Source organism: Neolamprologus brichardi, chromosome 16 (assembly GCF_056152115.1).
Source record: "Neolamprologus brichardi isolate AB-2024 chromosome 16, ASM5615211v1, whole genome shotgun sequence".
In the NCBI taxonomy this organism is placed as follows: Eukaryota; Metazoa; Chordata; class Actinopteri; order Cichliformes; family Cichlidae; genus Neolamprologus; species Neolamprologus brichardi.
In genome coordinates this window covers 17,873,386-17,897,462 of record NC_142119.1, presented here as the reverse complement: position 1 = coordinate 17,897,462, position 24,077 = coordinate 17,873,386, and the positions used below count along the sequence as shown (strand labels likewise).

At 39.8% G+C, this 24,077-nt stretch overlaps 1 protein-coding gene across 2 annotated transcripts; it reads left to right on the top strand.

The window, feature by feature from the left end:
- The first annotated feature begins 2,626 nt into the window (after nucleotides 1-2,626).
- asmtl (acetylserotonin O-methyltransferase like) lies at nucleotides 2,627-9,126 on the top strand. Of its 2 annotated transcripts, XM_006788143.3 has the most exons (16): nucleotides 2,676-2,691; nucleotides 2,850-2,908; nucleotides 3,372-3,482; nucleotides 4,065-4,196; nucleotides 4,285-4,332; nucleotides 4,440-4,504; nucleotides 4,594-4,658; nucleotides 4,875-4,983; nucleotides 5,307-5,634; nucleotides 5,705-5,896; nucleotides 7,248-7,410; nucleotides 7,517-7,707; nucleotides 7,786-7,918; nucleotides 8,004-8,144; nucleotides 8,281-8,403; nucleotides 8,807-9,126. In XM_006788143.3, the coding sequence occupies exons 3-16, from the start codon at nucleotides 3,390-3,392 to the stop codon at nucleotides 9,010-9,012; spliced, it is 1,989 nt and encodes a 662-aa protein (XP_006788206.2). In that variant the 5' UTR covers nucleotides 2,676-2,691; nucleotides 2,850-2,908; nucleotides 3,372-3,389; the 3' UTR covers nucleotides 9,013-9,126. The 2 variants fall into 2 exon arrangements, with proteins under 2 accessions (XP_006788207.2, XP_006788206.2); XM_006788144.2 differs by lacking the exon at nucleotides 2,850-2,908 and having other exon boundaries at nucleotides 2,627-2,691.
- Nucleotides 9,127-24,077: the final 14,951 nt, after the last annotated feature.

Here is a 24,077-nt window from a genome sequence, read left to right as displayed (position 1 = left end):
ATTTTCATTCCGGTAAGTTCTAAAGAAATTCATATTGCTCTTTATAAGCTTTTAGTTTTATTTTCAATGCGCTGAGGTCATAGAAAATTAGAACAAACACCCTAATGTGTGATGCATCAGAGCTGTGTTCTGTTTATGGAGTAGCTTATCGGTGACAACTTCCCCAGAGTAGCGAGTGGAATTTGCCTTTTTTTGCGGACGGTGTGTTTATGTTTTCATCTAGAGCAATTTTTGGGGCAGCTGCTGAGGAGAAGTCAATGTTATGTGCAACCTCTGGCTGTATCTTGGTCATATGGTCAACGTACGCACAACGTGGAGGCTTAAAAGCGGCCAAATCTTGTACCCAACCGTTTGTGAATTAGATGTGCGCCTCCAGGGATTTATAATTCCGAAAATGATTCGTGGTGTATGGGCTGACTCCACAGACAAGGTCCGAGAAGGTATCAGGGTAGGACAATGGCGGTAGGTCTTCAGGATTTCTACTCCACTGCCGTATTTCATACGGGTCCACACAGTAGCAGTTTTAGATACGGGCGACACGGGCGGTTGCCCGGGGCGGCATCGTGGTGGGGGGCGGCATCACGGGCATCGGCAAAAAAAAGAAAAAAAAATGCTCGTACTCATGCTGCCCCGACGTCAGCCAGCGCATATTGGGAATGGCATAGGCACCGATCGGTTTTCTATCGCCCATTTGCTGGGAGTAAGGGCGCCCTCCGTTTGCGAGGTGCTGGATTGCTGCTTGTGGCATGGGGAGGAGAGGGCGGGGCGGTGGGGGATTCTCTGATTGGCTGGAGCAGCATCTAATAACCAACTCGCAAAATAAAACAAAATAAAAACAAACCAACAAACACGAAAACACCAGACATCATGATACAGACTTATCGTTTGCACCGATGTTTTTTCGAAATTCTAATTTGAAAAAGTGAGCGTGAGAGCCCTCGGTGCGCCTGCTCGCTGCTGAAGTCAAAGTAAACTTTATTGTCATCTACATACAGTCCAGTATATAGAGACGAGGCGATGAGGCTCCAGTTACAACAGTGCAAGTAAACAAACAATGAATATAAGAAGAGTAAGAAAATAAATATACACTTTAGGACTCGGGGTAAAGGGATCAATAACAATTTAAAATTTACAGTTTGATGATTTAAAGTCTCACACACAACCCGTCGAAAGGGGAGGGGGGCCGGCTGCTTCCAAATAGAGCACATTTCATTTATAATGTTGTAAATCCAAGTCCATTATGTATTCATGATTTGAATCCTGGGTTGTGTGAAATCTCAGAAATGCACCCTAGACAAAGTGAATCTGTGAACTAAGGTGTAGGTCTGTTAGATCATGTTGTGGTGATCCTCGGGTTGAGGGATGGGTGTTCATACTGGAGTGCAAAATTAAAACCAATGGAAGATGGACAAGAAAAGTTCAAAGCCATCAGGTCCTCAGTTTAGAAAAAAGAGAAAAGAAGAGGAAGAGAAACGAGCAAAGGATGCAGGTAAGCAGATGTGTGATTGGATAATGGCAGGACATCCTGAAACAATCAGAATCAGAATACTTTATTAATCCCTAAGTAAATTATGTGGATTACAGTTGCTCCAAGAAGAAATGGTAAAAATAGCAACAGTAACAGACTAAACTCCAAACAATACATTATGTTACAGATTTTAATATTAATTAGTCATTGTCAGTTGTTGATTTGGCCTGTTCTCATTGTGTGACGAATTATGATGGCTGTTTGGTAGCCGTTTGCATACTATGCATACTCTCTCTCTCTTCATATGTGTGTGTGTACAACAGCTTTATGTTAATGTACAATCCTTAATATGTTTTGTCTGTGTGTGTGTGTGTGTGTGTGTGTGTGTGTGTGTGTGTGTGTGTGTGTGTGTTTGGGGGGGCGCCAGAGGGAGTGTTCGCCCAGGGCGCCAAACAGGCTAGGACCGCCACTGGGTCCACATCACCAATGCACGCTAATCGGTCTCGATACAGCCCTTTGACTTTTGAGCTGATTTTAAGCATGGTTCTGGCAGTCGTCCTTCCAACACGTTGTTTGTTTTGATTCGTGGCCTTCTCAAATGGCTCCCACAATGACTTGCGGAGTTATGTCAACTCCAAAGCCCTATAGAATTCTTTCCTTTGGGAAGGTACCATCTGTGCAGTCTGCAATTCTGTTGAAGAAAGATGTTGAATCTATTTAATTACTGGAGAAAAATAATAGATTTCTGTGGATTTGTTTTATACATGCATTCAATTAAAATCGGTTTTGTCAATTAAGCATCTTGAGGCAGAGGGTGGGGGAGTGGTTCCCTATTTTTTTTTTTTTTTTTTTTTTTTTTGCTGGGAGTTGGCAACCCTCTTAGTTAGGTATATGTAATTATAAATTAGGTTGTTTTATATTTTTGCTAAGTACTGTTTAGAATACCAGAATTGGGAAGATGGTGTAGGTTTAAGTTTATTATAATGGCTTTTTGGCTTTTCCTACAATACCATGGTGGGCCGATCACTAGTCAAAATGCCTGGGCTGATTTTTTTGTCCCAGTCCAGCCCTGAGTAGTAGTACTCGTAAGTAGTAGCAGTAGTTTACTGGTGGAACTGGTGTGCGTTTCTTGGAGACGCCTACTTTATTACGTCATCACGCATGCGTCGTGACGCTGGCTCGTCGCAGCAGGCGGATCCTGCTGTCAGTTTCCTGTTGTACAGGTAAGAGGGACAGCTGCTATATACATGTACTATAATATAATAGTGAACACATGAGAGATTTTAACCGTGTCACTTTGGGGTGAACAGGGTCGTCAAACGTTGCAGTAACATTTTGTTCACTCGTGGTTATTTTTTTCCTCTTTCTTCTCGCTCCGCAGCTTTAAACGCCGCAAACTGGCACAAGTTAGCTCAAATGAATTAGTGTTGCTAACAGCAGGTAATTAAAGCAGAATTTTAGTGTTGTGAACTGTGTTCGTCGAGTTTCATAACGCTGTCAATGTCTTACTTGTGTAAAATATACGTGTTGTGTAATGCTACGCTACTTACGCCCGCTGCTTCCTGAAATATGAAGTTGTCTTTATTTGCTGACTTTATGCAATAAATTATTCGCTAAGATGTTATGCAACTGAGTGGGGATTTCTCTGTATTCTTTAAGATCATTGTTAATTGTGCGTGAACGCAATACATCCTCGTGTTATATATGCTCAGAGGCGAGAATTGTTCTTTCTTTAAATCTTAAAATACAGTTTACAAACATAACTTGAATCCTGTAAAATACATAAATAACTTTTTTTTTTACATATCAGAGCTAATTTCATGTTATGATAAAATTACCTCTGCTATAAGGGAGCCACAGACGACACATGTGTAATGTTTAACTCTGTTCACCTTATTGGCAGTTCGACCTAAAGGCCACCATGGTGCTGAACCCAGTCATTTCCAAGCTTGCTGGTAAACTGGTTGTGCTGGCCAGCGCTTCTCCTAGAAGACTTGAGATTCTCCGCAGTGCAGTATGCGTTTTCTTGATTATTCCCTTGTTATTCCTTATTATTCCGTATATTCACAGAATGTAGTTTGAGTTTGCACAATAGGACTGAGTGTAAATGTGTAAAACCCTAGTAGGTAAAAATCATCTCATCATCATCCCTAGCATGTAGTCTGGTTCATTATAATGGGTGAAATAGAAGGAAAAAGGGAGAAGACATTTGATTTTTAAGTTCTTTAAAACATGGCAGTTTTATGGTGTTGGTTAAAAATTAGCAGTTGTATTAAATTATAAAAAGCAGACAAATCCACATTAAGAGAGCAGATTTACAGAGCAAACTTTAGAAAAAATAACAGATTTCAAATCAATCATTGGGTACAAATTGAAGGTCTTCATTTATTTGACACAGCTAGAAAAGCCGTGTCAAATAAAAACGTGTATAGCTAGTTCACCGAAGGAACTACTTTACACTTAATTTAAAGGATTATTGATTTAAAAAACCCATACTGACTGGATTTTTCATAGGTTGGTAAATCTGATAAGAGTAGCGTAAGTCCTATTAAATGTAACAAGTGTTTTGTTTGCTTTGTCCTCTTTTATCTGTCAGGGTTTACGTTTCGAGGTTGTGCCGTCCTGGTTTAAGGAAACCCTCGATAAAGGGCTTTTCAAAGCACCTCATGAGTATGCTGTTGAGACAGCCAAGCAGAAGGCCCTGGAGGTAGCCAGGAGGATGCCCTTTGTAAGATAAGCTACTTTTTTATGACAAATAATAGAATTTATCCAGTCAGATGTCATCACTGAGAACACTTTGTCTTGATTTGCTTTAGAAACATCTGAAGACTCCAGATATAGTTATTGGGGCTGACACAATTGTGGTAAGACAGAAAAAAGCACAAAAGCAAATGCATTTTCTTAATGGCTACTGTAAAAAGCTTTATGTAAGTTTTTCTTTATTCACTCTAGCCAACTGTTTATTTCACAGAGTGTAGATGGCATGATTCTGGAGAAACCAGTGGACAAACACGATGCTTATAGGATGCTGTCAAGGTCTGTGTCAATGGGAAACATTCATAGTTAACATTAAAAAACCATAAAATGGAAAAAGATATCATGGTGATTTTGTCTTTCTCTTCCAGTTTGAGTGGTAAAGAGCACAGTGTGTTCACTGGTGTAGCTATTGTCCTCTGCCATGAAAAAGAAAGTAAGTACAGACTCAGAAACTGTCACACTTGTACTTTATTTTTCTGTAAAATGAAAGAAATTCAGAAAGAAGCAGTTCCCTATTACAGATCACTTGCACAGATGTTTTTAAGCAAAAATAGTAAGAGAAACATTTCTGCCATAAATATGTAGAAGAAATTTATTGGGCAATTCTGTCTCGCGACTCTTTTTTCATTTCTTCAATGCTGCCTTCAAGATGAAGAAGTTGATTACCAGCTGGTAGATTTCTATGAAGAAACTAAAGTGAAGTTTGCTGATCTCTCAGAAGATATGCTATGGGAGTACATCAATAGTGGTGAGCCCATGTAAGTGTGATCTTTTTAACTTTTCACATTTGTAACAGTTATTGTTGACTCTTTCTAAGTATTCGATCAATGGAGGTCATTTAACTGCTTGTGAGTTTCATGAACTTGTTGCTTTTTGGACTTTGATGCCTGATTTTGTTCCAGTTGTGTTTGCCTTGACCTATTTGACACGAGTCAGCAAACTATGACAATTCTGCTCAGTTCAGAAATAGTGTGAAACTGTTGCAGAATGCATTCAGTGAACAGCTGATCATTTACAGTATGTGTTTTTTGATCTTTGCCCACATGTGTTTGTACAAGTGAAACCTTTCTGTGTGTCTTAGGGACAAGGCTGGTGGCTATGGTATTCAGGCTCTGGGTGGCATGCTGGTCGAGTATGTCCATGGAGACTTTCTCAATGTTGTGGGGTTTCCCCTCAACCACTTCTGCAAACAGCTAGACCTTATTTACAATTTTTGTACTTCCTCTTTGAAAAGCACATCTACCCTTCCAAGCCGCAGCGACAATCTCCCCACTTCAGTACCCACCCAGCTCCCCTCCAGCTCACAGGCTCTGCCCAGCCACAACTCATCCGTTCCCAGATCAAGCAGCCCCTGTGACATTCAAAGACTCCACACCCAGATCACCCCCACAGCCAGTCCTGCCCATAAGGTTTGTTTTTATAATTCTATAACGAAAATCTGTCGCCTTTTGACACTATTTATAGAAAATCTTCCCATAGGTAAAAAGAGAAGAAAGTGAAAGTTCACAGACATTGGTCAATAGCACGTCTAAACATACAGACAACAGGAAGGTCAAGCTTCATGACAATGCAACATTACCATCGATAACAAGGAGAGGGCAGGTGACTGAACCTACAAGAGGAGACTTGGAGCGAATCTGTGAACTGATGGATGGATTCAAAGCCTCAAAGGTAATAAGTGCCTTTGTATAAAAAAAAGTCCTTTCTGTAAAAGACCTGTTACAGAAAAAATGTCAACTTTATGTGTTTGTTCTTTGTGTAGTTGGCTTCCACAAGATGTAATGAGTAACGTAGCTCAGCTTAAAGTTGTCTTGAGTTAACTGCATCTAAAGCTCACTATTTTTGCACAATAAAACTTCCACTCTATACAAGCAAATCAGTGAAACCAGTCTGCGGTGGTTTTGCACGGAGATATGTGCAGACATATTTCTTGATACGTTTATGTGACTTCCTGTGTACCCTGCAAGTTGCCTGTGAAGCTTAAGGTGACCACAAATCTTGAGGACACAGATTTAAGCAAATAATAAATACAGGTTTGTGCAAAATATTGAGCTAAAACACATTTCTGGGTTTTCGACGTTAAAAGAAGGGAATTAAAAACCTTCTGGTAAACAAAACTGGAACAATTGCATTTAAAGTTTGATATGTAGTGCAATACATTCACATGTGCAGAGTGTTTCCTGTGGTACCAGTTCTCACACATCACTAAATCTCAGTCTTTCCACCCACGTATTTGTGCTTAACAGCGGGCAAGTTGCTCTTCTTCCATTAAATGCTGCTTATTTTAGTTTCTTCCAGATAAACATTTGGTGGTTGCTGTCAAAAATCTCAGTTTGAATAGTCCAGCTTTTCAAATGACTGTCTTACCCAGATGTTGCTTTACTTGCTTACGAGACTGTCCGACTAAAGTTCACAAGTTTCCACTTTGAGAAGGTGGCACTGCACAGTAGAAGATTACTGCTGTGTTTGCTAAATCTACTTCTGAAAGTCATTGTCAGTAGAAAGGAGAAGTTCCTCTCAGGTCCTGAACTGCTTTGGCTTACGCCTATCAAATTAAGCGAGGCTTTCTAAGTCCTGAATATTCTGAATGATTGTGGTAAAATGTGAAAAAATAGAAAAAGTAATCACAATAACGCCTTAAGTTATGGTTATCAAACCTTTACAGGCAATCATAATGTGTTATCAGCAAATCACACACATCAGCACATCAGCAAACTCTGTTTACTTTTTTTACATTTAGCACACAGATTGTTGCTGATCTTGTTGTCTGTATCTAAAGAAAAGAAAGTAAATAATGAACTAGAGAACAATAGTTTTTAGTTGAGATGGTAGCTTACTGGTATGCAGCTGTAGTGGAATACAGTAAATAATGCACTTTGCTATGAATAGAAATGTTTGTGTTACTATTTGAAGAACCAGGAAGCATATGCTTTTTGTTAACAACAATCTCACATCAACATAAAAGGAAAAAAAAGCAAACTTTGTTTCTGCACTCCCTTCTACTTTTCCAAAAACATTGCAGGCACTTTTTACAGCATCCAAGTTGTGTTTGTTTGACCTGCTACATAGCCGCCCTGGGCTGGATGCAGCACAGGTGGCCCAGGAGATCAAAGCATCTGAAAAGGGGACCGAATGTCTGCTGGAAGCCTGTGTATCTCTGGGATTGTTGAAGAGTATAGAGAAAGGTTAGCCAGCTCTCTTATTAATTGCATCATGATATTTTTCCCTTGCCTTCACCAGCAGGCATTTAATACTTAATTTGGAAATATCTTGCTGTTACTCTGTTGTTAGCATGCCAAAAGCCAGTGTATGAGAACGCAGATCTGGCCACAGATTTTTTGAGGTCAGATGCCCCGTTTTCACTGCATGGCTACCTCCAGCACTGTAACGAAACCATGTGGCCACTTTTCTCCCACCTTGAGAGTGCTGTGCAGGAGGGCACCAGCCAGCGTGAGAAGGCCTTTAGCAAGCACATGCTTCAGGTGGCTATCTCTGATTTCTGTGTCATAAATCTGCAGTGCCGGTGAGAGCATATTCAAACTCACCTTCTCTCTTTAAAGAAAACTTCCTCCAACAGTCGGGAAGGCAAACTGAGATTCATGAAGGCCATGCATAACATTGCAAAAATTACAGGGAAAACCATAGCAACGGCATTTGACCTCTCCACCTATAAGTCAGCCTGTGATCTCGGAGGTAAGAAAAGAATGCAAAACGTTACAGCTTGTCACTGAATATGAAACCACTGCTCTACATCTTTTGTCTTAATTTGCTGTCTCAGGGTGCACCGGTGCCTTGGCTTATGAATTCGCCGAAGCTCATCCTGGATTGTCTGTAACAGTGTTTGACTTACCTGCTGTTGTCGAGTTGAATGAATTTTTCCATCCACAGCACCCAGACAACAGGGTATCATTTGTAGCAGGTCAGTTGTTTTGTGACACTGAAAATTGTGACTGAAAGATTGTTGGATCATATTAGAGAGAGTGACAAATATGCCAACAAATTCCACTCAATCTGTGATTAATTTGAGGGCTTTTTTTTACTCTCTTTATGATCAGGAGACTTTTTAAAAGACGAATTACCCAAAGCAGACTTGTATATCCTGGCGAGGATTCTTCATGACCTGCCTGATGAGAAAGTGCATATACTGCTGAGTAAAATCGCAGATGCATGCACAGCAGGTTTGTAAAGCTGTATTCACTCATTTGAGTACTTATCTTTACTGAACAGTGAATGTCAGCCAAACATCGCTTCAAACAGGAAGTGTATTGTTTATGCCGAGTATAATATTCTCATTCTTCACAAGCTCTTTTTCTGCAGATGCTTGAAACTGATTTGACCGTTTGATTCTCATGCTGTGCTAAAACGATAGGTGCTGGTTAGTTTGGGTTTAACAATGTCTTTGTTTTGAACCGCTGTTGCAAAGAGCTCAATGTTGAAAAAGACGAAAGCTTAAAGCCAAGTCAGAGTGCTGCCTTGCTTATGCAATATTTGTTTTGTGGAAACATTATAATGTAAAGAGCGAAAAGGGAGTACAAATCTGTTCTCTGATGTTCTGTGTCTGCTTATGTTTCATGTTGCTAGGCTGTGGACTCCTGCTAAGCGAGATCTTCCTGGATGAAGACAGAAGGGGCCCCAGTCGTGGGCTGCTGCAGGCCCTTAGCATGAGCGAGGGGAAACAGAGGAGCGCAACTGAATATAGCCTGCTTTTGAAGAGCCACGGTTTCATCACAGCGCATATCAGACATACAGACAACCTCCTGGATGCCATGCTGTGCATCAAAGCTTAACACTACATGCACAGTATACATTGGTGTATGCTGTATGTAACCGTTGCCAAAATTAGGACTGTTTTTTTGTGGTTCTTTAAAACAGCTAGCTGATAACCAATAAAAGACGTCTTTGTTTTAAAGTGTTTCATGTGTGCTCTTTACACACTTATAATCCTGAATGTGTTTTAAATTCTCACCTGTAAGATCGCTGAATTGTTGAGCAAACAGGGAGGTCTGTGTGACCCTAAAGCTTTCATAACCATTAACATGCATTTAAACTTTGCAAACAAATTATTGTGGCTTTCAATCATTTTACCACAATACACGGGGGCTTTGTTCGTGTTTGTTTGCTTGAAGAAGCACTGGCATGTAGAAATGGTGATACCACATTAAAAAATATATATATCCGGTTCATGAAAATGTCAAGCTTTAAACATGGGTTAAAAAAAGTGCAAGTATTAAATTTTTTAAACCTGGTTAGAGTGGAGCTAATTCAGAGTATGTTGAATACAACAGGATTTGTTGTGTTATAAAATATATTTTATGCTATTGTGTGGAGTAGAGAAACCGTAGCTGCCAGTTTGAGCCTGCTACTTCTTTGGTATAATGCATTAGAGCCCTTATAAATTACTACTAAAATAAAGGTATCCTTTGCAAAGCCTTAAAAAATTAGTCTCTTTTTGGTGGCAGTTATTCTGTAAAATGCAGCACACCCCAATCACAAGGTTCAGCAAGCCAGCAGACATCAGATCTGACAGGCAGCACAAGTTAACCCTAATACAAGTCGTTTTTTGTGTTTGCCAGTTGCATCCATGCTTCAAGGCTTGGGCAGTCTTTTTTAACTGGCCTTCTGGTGGCGCACCCACTGGTTTGAAATGTTGGCAGGGAGTAGCCACTCAGGTCAAATGTCATTAGAAGCCTGCGCCAGTCTGCAGCTTATTTTCTTTATAATGAGGAAAATAGTCTGTAGCGCTGCCTACTTATGTGTTTTTTTTTGTTGCAGTGAAAGGAAAAAAATCAGCAGTACCTCATATCATCTTGCTTGGACTGAAATCCGTGTGAATGGTCTTCATTGTCTTGGAGTGTTCGGTGTGGAGCTGCCATACCAAAAAAACTTGGGGTGTTGTCAGCTGGATGATGGCTGCGGGTGGAGCGTGTGCATCTGACCTCTGAAGTGTCATGTCCTGATGATGTCTGGATAAAATGGTGGGAGATGATTAAAGAAGAAACGATAATGTCTAAGTGGGATGTAATTTTCGTAAACAGATGGATTTCCCCCAGCGGCCATGACTTAATGTTCGCATTCACTCAAAGACTGAAGCATCAGTTATGTTTTCTTTATTTATTTTTTAACGGTCCTGCTCGATGGATCCATTACACGACCCTCATTCTCTTACCCCGAAAAACTGCTACACCCCTCTGACTAAGTGGAATTCAAACTTCAATCTGTTCCTCTCTTTCCTAAAGCGCTTTTGCTTGGAATTTAAATCACGCTGATGAACAGACAAATACATCAAAGCTCTCACAAGTTAAACACAACATTTGGTGGTTTCGACTATAATTGCCCTCTAAAAAAATAATGACTACACTTTCATCCTCTGACATTAATCTCTAAATAGACTATCTTAAACGCTAAGTGACACTGGATATCGTGGAAACGTAACCCAAATATTTATCTTGCAGTTGAAATGAGCGCTGTGGTTTAGTTTCCTGCTGTAGCCATAAATCTCCTCAAGATGGCATCAAAAACCTGAAGAACCCTTCTAGAAATGTGGCCACACTCTCTCACACACACACTACAGATTTCCATGTTTGGTTGTTCTTTCCAGCAGCACATGCAGATGCAGGTTTATAGGCATCATTAAATGACAGCTAACTATGAGAATCACACCTGATTATGCTAAGTTTGGGAACTTGATTCGACTTTTATGCATCGGGTTGGCTGGTATAGAGTCTTAATCAAAAGAAGCTATAACACCAACCCTTAACTCCTTGCAGATTTACCTCTTGAATTTCAGTTTTTTGGCAGCGGTGAATATGTGGGAACATCTATGGCCATGAAAAATAGCTCTTATTCTTTGTGACACAGAAAGTGTATCCGCATTACTCTTCATTTTGGAACCCACTCTAAGTATTTTCCTAGGAGGGTAATAAGGGTGGTCATGTTATTCATGGCTATTTTCTTGTCAGTCTGGGCTCAGGCTCTTTGTGACATCTAACTGATTTCTATTACTCAGATTTAGTTCTTTGGATGAGGAGAGACAGAGGGAGGGTGGACTCAAGTTCAAATATGACACGGAGTGTAAATCACATGAGGTTTTGTTGTGAATGCCCACCAAATGCACTATATACTTACAATACTTTTCTTCCATATTGATTATGAAAGCCTGTGTTGATTTAATAACTCCAGAACTTATATTGCTTTCCCGAGGAGATCTTTTGAAAGACAACTAAGTGAGACCAAATGGCTGCGTAGTAGGAGAATGTCAGGCTTGTGAAACACAGATGAGTTTCACAAATCAAAGCGTATAGTCTGCTAGCCTGTGTTGCCTTAAAACATGATGAAGCATTTCCATGAAAGCATTTGCATACCCGTTCGCTTCCAGTGTCCCAGCTGCACCCGCTCACCCTCAAATGCCTCAACTTTTGTGTACTGGTATCAACAGCTAAGACTCTGCTAGGCTTTCTAATGAAAACCATTCAAGTCAATCAAGTTTACCAGAGACCAAAGGCCAGTGTAATTTGGGAAAATTGCTGAAACTCCAAAGTAATCTTCTGTAATTCGATCTTGCCTATTGAACACTGGCTGTACTGTACGTGTCGGATAAGAGCTCAGTCATTTTCTTCAAATGCAGTCCTGACAAGCAGCATGGCTTTCCACCTGCAAGTAATCATCATTCTAGTGTTAAGTGCTTTGATATTAAAATGACTGATTTAAGACCATTTGCTGCTAGTAGATAGCAATTTCAAAACACTTCCATATGTTGATAGTGAGGATAAGCTGAGTTTGTGAACCGGCCGGGCTGCGTGTTGTGTTTACTGTAGTAGAACAGCCAGGAAAAACACACCGCAGCTAAGCCATAACTTTAGTTTTTCAGTCTTTCAGTTGAGAAGGCAGACTTTACATTTTACATGAATGATGCAATCAAAGCAGGTTAAAGAATAACACCAGGAAACTTTCATAAGATTTAGGATGTTCAACTTGTACGTCATGCAGTTTGTAACCACATGGGGGCAACGTTGGCTAAAGGAAACCTCCATGAAAGAGGGAGTTTTTTTTATCAAGTTCTACTGTTGTTGATGCTTTTATCAAAGTGATGGGAGAAGACAGTCATTCTGACTGCTTGGGTATTTGAAAATTGGCAAATATCTATGTCAAACCTTTGTGTTATCTTAGCTGAAAAATAAATAGCATCACTGTTTATACCGAAAGCCTTTCTGGAACTTCGAGGAGGATATGCAGAATCCGAACGGCTGCATGCAGAATAACAAACATCCTCTAATCAGTCAGTTTTCTGAATTGCCTCTCAAAACTGAACTCATGCTCGGGCACCTGTTTCAAAGAACAGGCTTGTTTATCAAAGTCCTCCTCTGTCAACAAACAGAATAAGTGCGATGATGGTTGGCTCCTCAACCCACATCTGATTTCAGCAAATGTGCAGTTGTTCAAAGTGAGTTGTGCTTCATTGATTTGTTTCAAGGCAGCGGAAAAATAACCTCAGGGCTTCTACCAGTTAGAAATAACAATGGAGTCCTTCATTGCTGTTTGTAGTTTTGTTGGCCTGACATCAGTGGTAGAACATGGAGGGATTTTCACTGTGAATTTAACGACTAGCAGGGACTCTGTAAAACACTACTTTGGGGTTTTTTATTGTATCAGATCAGTAGATTTTTACAGTCACTTTACTCCAGTGTTTCAGTGATTCTGCAGAGATTTTGGATTGATTCATGTCTAATTTTCTCTTTAGTGCTTTCATGGCTTTTTTTTTTTTTTGCTTTTCTTAATTTGATAACTTTAATAATAGTTTAACTTTGGTATGTTTGCTAATTTAATTTTTTTTTCTTCCTGAGAGTTATAATGGAAAATCAATACCACTCTCATGCCTGCGCACTAAGTTGAAGGCAAGAAAGACTAGCTTAGCTTAGCACAAAGCCCGGAAGCAAGTTGAAATCTGTAGACTGTATAAAGAAGACAGAATCATTCCTTTGTGAAGTGTTATTTTTAAGCTAGCAAAGCATATACAAATTAAAGATGCATGTAGCCACCATCCCCCAGTAGTTAATGAAGTCTTGTTGTAAAGCCTTGAAAACAGTGTGTTGGCTATCACCATCTTGGTATTCTAAATCTATGTATAAGAAGTGGCATGCTCAAAGTGATTTGTTATATACATATATAGGCACAACCTAAAGCACACTTTTATAGCGATCATAATTTTAAAAAAAACATAATTTGAATATATACAAAAAAACAAAAACAACTAGTAACTGAGATAATACATTATTTAAGACATCTGCTCCTGCTGACTATTAAGTTATTGTCATGCTAGGAGTGGTTGGAGGATGTGGCATGACCGTGTGCAATGACCTTGAGATCTCATTACCTTTTAAAATAGTTGCTTCGACGGCAGGGACCAGTCTGCTCGTGATGATATAGTGATTAAACACCGTTAAACAATTTTTCATTTAATTAAACCTGATGAATACGAGAAAACTGCAAATCTGTTCCATCTACACACATAGAAATTCTGTTTAACATTATATTCAAGCCAGAACCTCAAATTTGAAACAAAAATTCAGGAATTTGACGACACATAGTGACATATTTACAGACATTTCCAACTCTGCAACTTTGCTTTCAAATTAAAACTTTGTCAGAATACAACTGTTTGGCAACACAGTAAGTCGAGTTCATAGAAGTGTTGCACTCATAAGCTTATGGTGATTCAGACTCAACTCGCCTGGCATCTACCATTTTTTGTTGCCATTTTATTATTACCCTAGATTGACGGAGCAATTTTAAGAGTTGCAGGCTTAAGGTACTTCTCTATTACCTTCACGTTTACAGAGCAGGAAGCCATCTTTACTATACAGTCTATGGGGAGGGACTCACTTTTCAGATAAGCCTTAAGTGTCCATATGAGACCTCGAGTTACCTGCTTGGGGAAACCAAGCCCTGCTTAAATGAAATCTAGTAGTAGTAATGCCAAAGCTAGATCCCTCTTACCTTATTTTTATGTTCCCTAAACAAACAACCTAATCTAGTCTTATAAGATGTGTTTTTAACATGTAGCTGTGAACTCTGGAAAAAGCCAAGCTAGTCTTTAGGTAAGTCAATGACCTTGTGGTTTTATCCTAATATTTAGGTCACATGAGTATCACTTCTCATCTAACTTAAAATTACATTTTTGCAAAAAAGCTCAGTGTTAAATGATTCCTCAAAGCCAGTTTTTAACCACACATGATAAATGTCAACATTAGCAATTACACAGTAACATGCAACCTTTCACTTCTGAATCAGAACCCATTTGGCCCCCACTAAATCCAACAGCAATCTTATTAACATATGGAAATATTTGTTGCGGTCAAATGAGAGCGTCCGCCTCCCTCTCGTGTCTCCATGTGATGTGTGAGATGTCACTCAGTTATACAGTAGGGGAGGAGACTCTATGTGCTGAAATGGTTGGTGACAGAGCTTTCATCCCACCCACCGAGGGCTCTTTGTTGTTATTTTTGGATCTCTCATGGGCGCAATCTGAGAGAGCAGACAAGAGACTGGGTCTCATCATTGCTTGGGCATGCACACACACACACACACACACACAAATGCACACTAACAGGCACCTGCATATACAAAATCATCATGTCTCACTGTCATGTCAGTCATATTATCAGATTTTCTTTTGGGAAAATCCATTAATTGTGTGTAATTAAGGCATAAGCGGAATATTTCTGTCACTAACTGGTTTGTGTGGAAAAGCTCATTTTGGATAATATAGGAATTAAAATAAGTACATAAATAAGCTACTTGTTGTGAAATTCATATTATTTATACTTAATAACAACTTGACTCCAACAATACAGCAACATTTTGATTTATTAGGTGATTTTTCTTAACATTATTATGTCTAACTTTTCTCTATCCATTTTCACCCTTTATTGTTTATCCCTTGCAATAGTGAAACTCTTTGATTTGTTTTTCTTTTATAAGTTTTGTTTTGTGCTCTCGGGTTCTCAGGTAGACCCGAGTTATTTTACGTTGCCTTTGTCTTCGAGGCTTTAGACCCAACCAAATAACAAGAACAAACAGAATTTCCCTCTCTTATCTCTAGAGGTATACAGCCCGTTTAGTTTCTCTTTTAAAAAATCTGCCATGGTTTTGACATATTTTGATTTTGATGATCAACTAAATAGGCCGTAAATAATTTCAGTTCAATAAATTATGCATTTTTTGGATCATATTGTAGTTTCTGGGTTTTTTTTCCTTATGTCTTTATTACAGATTGTCAAGATTCAATGAAGGTTTCTAGACTGAAACCAGAGCCCTTTGGTTTATAGTTAGTGTCAAAACTCATATAGGAAGCACCGCATCGACTGTAAAGTTTAAATCATTTAAGTTTAGGCAAAACTGAATCCCTCATCAATGTGTTGGTGTTGCTAGAGAATCTTGTTTTCGTAATTAAGGCAAATTATCCCCTAAAAACTCTCAAATCTGGCGGGGGGGGGGGGGGGGGGGGGGCTCCATATTCCTTTACAAAGTTTTAAAGGATTAGCATTCTTTGTTTGAAAAGGACAGTAATGCATGCATAAAAATGAAAGTCTCCAGTTAACAGCTTAAGTCTATTTGATTTCCAATTCAAACACTAACAGTGATTATAACCTCTGACAGAGTAAGATGCAAAACAAATGTTTAGCCTATCAATGGTTTGTGGCGATAAGATATTTATGGGGTTGACAAAGTTGTCTTTGTGTCTGTCTCATCACAAGTTGAAGGTGCTTCTGCGCTGGCCTCTGACACTGATCACAGGCGGCTGCTGTTTAAAAGTGAGAAGATATATTCCTCTCGCTGTGTGATGATGACCCTTGCTCTTAACCCCCTCCAGCAGCAGTTCATCCTCCAAACAATAACAATCAATTCCCTCCACATCTGACAGAGCCGAAGAACAACTTATAAATGATATGCATCTCCTGCTGGTCCCATGGCAACCGCCTTGACTTTATTGTTGCGTTTCTTTGATCCTGCCAAGCTTTGATTCATTTCTCTTTCACCCTTTTAGCTAAACATATCATGTGAATTTGGAGCTTTGTTCCTGACAGGCCCCGTCTTACCTCGCTCTCTCCACAGGCTCCTGACGCCTCCCAGAGGAGCCACGGAGGAGGAGAGGAATTCCACTGGATTCAAAGACTTCGCCGGCTTTCTTTTGACTCTTCCGTCTGCCTTGCCTCGCCTTCCCTCGCTCTTTATGTTGACCTGTTCTTCGTGATCCCCTGCCAAACCATCTTCCGGGCCCTCGGGGAATGTGGCTGTATGCGCACAGGCATAAAACATTGCATGGGTGTAGATGGTTTTAGCCCCCTTTTTCCCCCCTGATATATTTTCAACTGTGAGTTCTTTGGCAAGTCAGTGAATGAGGACAGTGAGCTTTAGCCGGATTCAATGAGCATTCTTTTTCATCAGGGTCTATTAGTTTGTTGACAGAGCTTTAGATAACTTGCAGAAACCTCAGTCCTGAAACTGTTCTTACAGAATCCACTGAGGAACTCATCGCAGCCAGTGTGACATGGTTTTATGACTCATCTTCAAAAGAGACGACATAATATCTTCAGGACTTTCACCCAAATGAGTGCGTAATGAAAAATGAAAAGTGTGTGTTTTCTCAGTACCATCTGGTTTCAATCATGGCAATATCCTAAACATGACTAACTTCTTAAATCAGCTACCTTCGGCCTGCCTCCCAGACGTTAGGTACTCATTATTCTAGTCAGGCCTCTGACAGCTACACAAAGTCAAACTTTTTCACCAGTAAACCTCATGCTGAAGTTAACAATTCACTCATTCGTTTCATCGTCGCTTCATATGAGCTGTGTTCAGGGTTATAATGTGGTTTGTAGCAGTCTACTGTTTATTACGATTTAGCAGTTTTTGCTGATCGCCTTAAATCATGTGTATACTGTATGCGATGTAAATATGATGCAGAATAAGGTAATAAACCTCGTGATGATCTAACTTTTTATTACAACCACCATGAGAGTCATTCTTCATATTTCTCCTTGTAATCCAAAAGAAAATTCAGAGATCTACACGGACAAATAGTTACAATAGCAAAGTATTAAGAGTGCCTTTTAAGCAACAGCTGGGTACTAAACATGCGGGTCATAAACAGCATATCATGATCACACATTATGTGAGTCAGTAGTCGCATTATAAGGTCACCTATAAATATGCCAGAGCAAGAAAGTGAGGCATCATCAGTGTGTGTCGAACCAAATTTTAATCTATTGTTCACTTGTAATGTACTTCATGTGCATGTGGCGAGTTAAAGACGTTAAACAGCTCCAGCACCTTTTAAACGTGAGGTTATCATTTAAAAGTTAAGTGTTTGCCATATGAGCTATTAACAAATGAAACTACTGTATGGTATATAATGCTGCCTTCCTCTGCCTCGTGCCAGATGTGCTATTAAATCAGCACCACATTTCCTATAAACGCCACTACTAAATGCTATGAGCCTGTTTTCACATGTGAGGAGCTTTAAGAAAACTTGAGCCATTTGTAAACGTAAACAGAATTAGTTAAGCACGAATGAAATCATTTTTCTTTGCAGCTTTGCAAAGTAAATTTGGTTTCACGCCTTCTGTTACTTGTCACACAGACTTTAAACGCTGTTTTCACTTCTGCTCAGGCTGAAGGTGTACAGTCCTGGGCTGGGAAAGCTGGTAAGTCATCAGTCTATGACCACGTGCACCAAGTGGAATGATAAAGATGCTAAACAGGGGCAACAAAGCAACGGCGGGTCCAGTCAGATAGTGTGTTAGAGCACCATGGGTGTGTAGGACCTTTTAAGACACTGAGCTTCTTGTTCTCTAGTTTATGAAACTGCTCAGTCACATCTGTAGCACGCTAAATTGAACCCAAATATATCCCCCTAAAAGCCAACAAGAATCGTCCATTCAGCAAAATCACTGAATCACTTTGTGAATTCACTCATCTTGCTGTGCAGTGTTATGGGAAGCACTCGCATGACACTGCAGTAGCTCCTCGGCTGCGAGTGCAACATAAGTCTAAGAATTTGTGATACTAATGGGGAGCAATGGGGAAAATACATCTCTTCAAATACTCTGTGGGCGTAGGGCATTTAAAATTATTTCAAAATTTGCTTTGGTAAGTAAATTTGCTTTGTCTTTTAAGGTTTTTTTCTGTAACAAATGTAAAAATATCCAATGTATGCGCAACCACTTTTTCTCTGTTGTCCTTTTCCCCTCACTATGCAAAATACATAGAAAAGAACAGCAAAAGTGCTTGAATGCATTCAGAAGTAACGTTTTTAGTGAAAACTGCATTCAGCTATGCATCATTTATGAAGCCAAATCTTCAGTGTCTCATCCTAACTAACTTATACTGCAGCATTACTGAACCGTGATTGTATAAAATGATAAATAAGATGACGATATCTCGGATGGAGCGCACCTCCAGTAGTACCTCCATCATGTACTTCAGGCTGAAGTTGGACTCAAAAATCATAGCTGATCTTGAGAAACTGCTGATGAACTCTTTCAAGATTGTGATCAATTTTAAATGATAAAAAAAACAATCCCGAACTGTTCTGAAGTTGAAATTTCCCCACCGACTTTACCCTCTGCATGGTTTTTGTAATATGAGCTTTAACCAATGGAGGGCAGTATGACTATGATAACAAGCATTATCACAAAAGCTGGATACCACATAGGTTCTGTTCCACACAGTGAGGCCCTGGTTTGTGGGGGTATATAGTGTGTGATACATGAACTGCACTGTGTGTCTTCATCCATTCACATGTGGCACTCTAACACGTTTACACTGTAAACATTTTGTATGTTCTCGCTCAAAAGAAAACATGCCTTCCTTTTCTATGATACTCCTGGTATTAGTTAAGTCTATTACTTCAAACGCTGTTTCCCTTCAGTTTTATAAAGAGCCATCTGTTCTCTGATCTGTCACACACCAGAGTTACAAATTTTCACTACCAATCTAATTTTCTATTTATAATGTTGATTGACCAGTAAGACTCAAATACAAATTATGACAGTCATTTGTTCTCTAATATGTTGTTTGTTTTTAAAAAATAAAAGCATCCCATTTCAATCAATCAATTTCAAGCACTTTCTCTCTTGTTTTCCGCACCCCCCCCCCCCTTTTTTTTTAACCTTTCACACCTGTTCAGCCTCTGAAAATAAATTTCTACTGATGTTTGCTAGCTAATCAATGTTTAATTTTTTTTCATTCGAGTGGAGTTTTTTTTTTTCCCAAGAAATGTTTGAAGAACCCACAAGAGCCTGGGAATGGCTGGGGGTGAGCTAGGCCTATGGCAGACAGCACCTGTGAGGGAACCTCAAACCTGAGGGTAAGACCTGCAACATGACCTCTGCAGTCAGAGCAGAAAAACACAAAAACCAAAGACACAAAGGGGAACTGGCCTGGCCCTTTGTTTGCACCATTGCGTTACTGTCAATTCTTACTTTTGTTTCATGTAGCGAGTGATTTAAAAAGTGGTTTGACTGCGCTAATTCTTGCTGTCTGCATCTTTTTAGATTCTCTTAAATGTTTTGTTTAAACGCCGACCATATCAGCTCAGTTTCCTTTATAGGTTTTTAACTTAGCATAAAACGACAATACATTTTCTCTTCATAGACACTTGCAGTAATTACTGTATCTCTTCTGCATTTCTCTGAAGAGCTACTGCAAACAGCTGCCTGATTAATAAGTTAGGTCCTCTAAATATGGCTCAGAGTCATGTATCTTTAAAAACTACTTAATAATGGTAATCAAGATTATCAACAATGTACCAATTACATCTTTACACTTTCCTCTCTTAATTATGTATAGTTCTCCTTCACCGTGGTTTAAAGGGCTGCTTTCTTAGTCTCAGGTGGATTGTTCATCTTAAGTGTTTATGATGGTGTATTTGTATCACAGCTAAGCTACACTCCCTTAAAGTGGCAGTAAGCTAAAAAGAGGCCTGTGCCTCCTTCCGTGTGTGAATCAGCCACAATGGAGGAGTTCCTATGTTTTATTTATTGATATGTTTTAGTGGGGGAAGACCTAACATTCATTATCATAAAGGCCTCTAGACATCAAGTCACACACAAAAGACCCAGCCATCTCCCAGCCTCTCACACACGCCCGCTGATCAACACAAGGCGAGGAGCTGCTGCTTTGCTGCAGCAGCTCCTCGCCAGCAACCGTTGGTAGCTTCAGTGACAGAAGCTGACAGTGTCAAAGTGTCTTTGTCTCTTGCACATAAACTGTCCCTGAAGCTGTCGTTGTGAGAGAGATGTAAAACACAAGCTTTTTTTGTTTTTGCCTTCTTCTTCTTCTTCATGGGGGAAGTTGTTTTCATTCCCCTCTTCTAGTTTTTTTCAAATGTGTCATATCTTTTCTGTCAGGGCCCTGGGGCGCCTGGTGGTGTGCTCATGCTAAAGGAGGAGCGTAAGCATCTGCAAACCCAGCGGAGTCTGACCATATTGTACCTGCACTCGGCTTTATCCTGCTTATTTTTGTCAAAAGCTCAAAGCAGTGAGTTTCAGACAGCCGTGTAAGGCATCTGATCTGTATGTGTGCGAAGCTTTGGTTGTCTGTGTGCATGCGTTAAAGGAAGAGAGCTAGTAGGAACAGATGTGGGGAAAGTCAGTAAAAAAAAAACTCAATATGAACCCTGCAGAGGCCTTCCTTTCTCTCTGTTCAATTATTTAGAGTCAAAGAAAAGAGGCAGGAGTAACATATTTCCTCAGAAGCCACTGTGTTCGGCGGGAATGAATAACATATTTATCTAGTCTCATCTTTGCCAAATAGCCGGAAATGGAAACAAATACCTTCAATTGGATTCTTGGCTCTGGTGTTTTCCTTGAGCTGCTGCTATGTGTACTCATGCAGTCATATTGAAAAATTCCTCAGGACCAAAAAATTATGGAAGTGCTGACAAGTAGAATTTTTCATAGTATCTAGATGTACACTTGGCAGTTACAGGCAAAGCTTATCTGCTCCCATCTCATGTGATGGGAGGAGGAGGGAGAGAGAGAGAGAGAGAGAGTGGGAGATAGAGAGAGGGAGGAGGAAAAAGTGTTCACCTATTTAATTTGATTAGAGATTAGAAGAGGAAAAGAGTCACATTTCCTCCCTGGCACGTCTCTACTTGGCGCACTCTGACACCTGATTTTATAAAGAGATGTCACAGCCAAGCACGGCGGTAATGCCGGTAATTACTCTGAACTCAAATAAATAAATAAATTTGCTTTTCTTTGTGAGAGTCTGACAGGTTTTCCAACATCCTTGACTGGAAAAAAAAATGCAGTGCGTGTGCGCAAGTAGGCGTGCACTTTTTTTTGCGGTTGTTTATTTGGATGTGTGTCTTTGTGTGGGTGTGTGCTTGTGTTTACATATAGTGAGGCACTTGTAAAGGAGAAACTCAGACAGGATGAAAATTTTGACAGCTACAATATAGCTTGTTTTCTCTTCTCTTCTTCTGTTTTTTTTTTTTTTTTTTGACTGTGATAATCTGCTGAGCCGTGCGCGCTGAAGGCAAACCTCCGTTTGAGACTGATAAGGTTCGAGATACAGCTTTGTAAATAATAAGGTTAGAGTTTCTGCACAGTTGCTAGTGCCTCGGCTGATCTCGCTCCTATTAGTGACAATTGGCTTTGACCTCACCTGCTCACCCATGCTGTCGTCACCGAGGGTGTATCTGCAGCAGCAGGCTATTAGATCATCCACTCTGGTCATAGAAGGAGACATCCAGACAAACGCTGCACTGCTGAACCAAAGAAAGTCTGATGCGTGTTGTCATGAAAGCTGGCTCTTCGACTTTAGATGCTCCTCATCTGCAAAAGCAGTTCCATATTTCATCTTCTAGGGGGAAAAAAAACCCAAGTTTCTCTAAAAAGCTCACAAAAGCAGGCAGACTTTTAGCACAAAACAGGTGGGTAATGTTGTCACAGCATAGACAGACAAATGCAATTAACCTGCCATGTTCCAAATGCGTTAACTGAATTGATTTAACAGGATTAGTCATACATGCGTTTGTCATATAACTGAATCACTGTTTGTGTTGCTCTAATGTAAGCTGCATGCAAAGTCCCTGAAGCTTTCAGTTTCAGGAGTTTACCCATTAATATTCACACATATTTCAACCATGTATTAAGTTTACATTTGCCAAATCTTTTAAGAATTTGTCAATTTTTTTGTTTGTTTGTTTGTTTAATTAAGCAAGCTATCCATCCATCTATTTAGTCTGTTACTCCTTTCACAGATTATTTCAGCTGCTTGCCCATTACTGTTTACACTTTCATGAATGTATCTATTTAAGTTAGCTTTTGGCTAACTTTCTAAAGTGTTTACTCATCTTATTTTTTCCGTAATACTGTGCATATGTTGATGTATAAATTTTTTAATCCCTAATTTCAATTTGAAAAAAGGGAAATATTTGAGCTACTCTGCAGTCTTCACATAGAGCCCCTGGAAACTGCAGTAATACCCCTGGGGTACATGTACTGTAGGGCTAGGCCCCTGGTTGGGAATTGAATTAGACTGTAATCAACTGGACACTCAGAGAGGTCCTTAGATGATGAAGACAGCTGAATAATATCTCCTGCGGCTGTGAAGGAGCTTTGTAATGTGTGGAGAAGGGAAAAAAAAACCAAAAAAATGATGATGTCATCAGAGAGCGCAGTACTAAATCGCTCAAATATGTTGGTTATATAAATGCTGTGATATTAACTGTCAGTGTTAAAAATCTATCCCCTCAAAATGATATCAAATTCATTTACCAGACATAAAGATAGATTATTACAGCAAGGGTTCAACTGAATCACGGTCCTTCCTATCGGCCCTTCTTCTTCTCTGTTACAGTTTAAGGACTTAATAACCACATTCCTTCCAATCCCTGTTTCCTTTGTCCAGCGTGTATCAATCAGCTGCTTCTCACACAACTTAGCAGCAAATTTGGATTGTTGGTGATGCAGCGGTGAAGCAATTTCCTGTTTTATATATTGTTTCCCCATAACTTAAATGTCTTTTCTGCTGTGGTTGTATCTATCTGACAGTCACAAAGAGAATCTGCAAAAAAATGCTAAACAAAACCCAACATAACTGAAAAATATCGCCCATGCTCACAGCACCTCCACATCACGAGTCCACAGCCGTGTCGAGCAGTCACACCTCTCTGGCAGAGCACATGTTCAGAATGCGCTTTACCGTCATTATCCAGGATTCACACGTACAAACTGTAACTGGCCCATTTTCCTTGATAAATCCCATCGATATACATTATAGATGATGGAAAAAAAAATCTTTAAACATGTTCATTAAAGACAACACTGTGTTTAAAAAAAAAATCAGCTCATAAATATTTCTTTCAAGCAAATCTCAATACATCTCTCCCACCCCGCCCCTTTCTGCTTTAATAGGGTATTCTATTTTCCCAGTCAACTGGTATGTGTGAGGGGAAAGAGGGAGACAGCGCCTCAGTAACCTTGACTGGAGACAAGCAGGAGACACATGCGTGTCTGGATCGAGTTCGCCTGTGATGGCTGTTAGCTAGCTTTCCTCCAGAAGCTGAGCTGAGCTGCCTGCTTGCCTGGCTGGCTGCTGATGTGCTATTACTCGCTTTGGAAGAGTTGCTTGTGTGGAGGATGACACATTATTATCCTTTAATCTCAGTCTCAGCTTGTTGAGCATCAAATTGAAATATCCTGAACAGATGTAAAAACACATGTGAGCCTCAGCGCGCAAGCTGTGCTGCGCTTTGTTTCATCTATCCGTGATGTGAGCCTTAAGGAGAAGCTTTTTAAAATTTCATCACTATTCAAAAGGATAATTAATACGTACCCCCAGG

Bases quoted from the DNA above. Each gene is read 5' to 3' on its own strand.
- asmtl (XM_006788144.2), top strand. From the start codon at position 3,390: ATGGTGCTGAACCCAGTCATTTCCAAGCTTGCTGGTAAACTGGTTGTG. The intron at 5,635-5,704 runs GTTTGTTTTTAT...ATCTTCCCATAG, and splicing joins CAGCCAGTCCTGCCCATAAG to GTAAAAAGAGAAGAAAGTGA. The intron at 7,708-7,785 runs GTGGCTATCTCT...CTCTCTTTAAAG, and splicing joins TTAGCAAGCACATGCTTCAG to AAAACTTCCTCCAACAGTCG.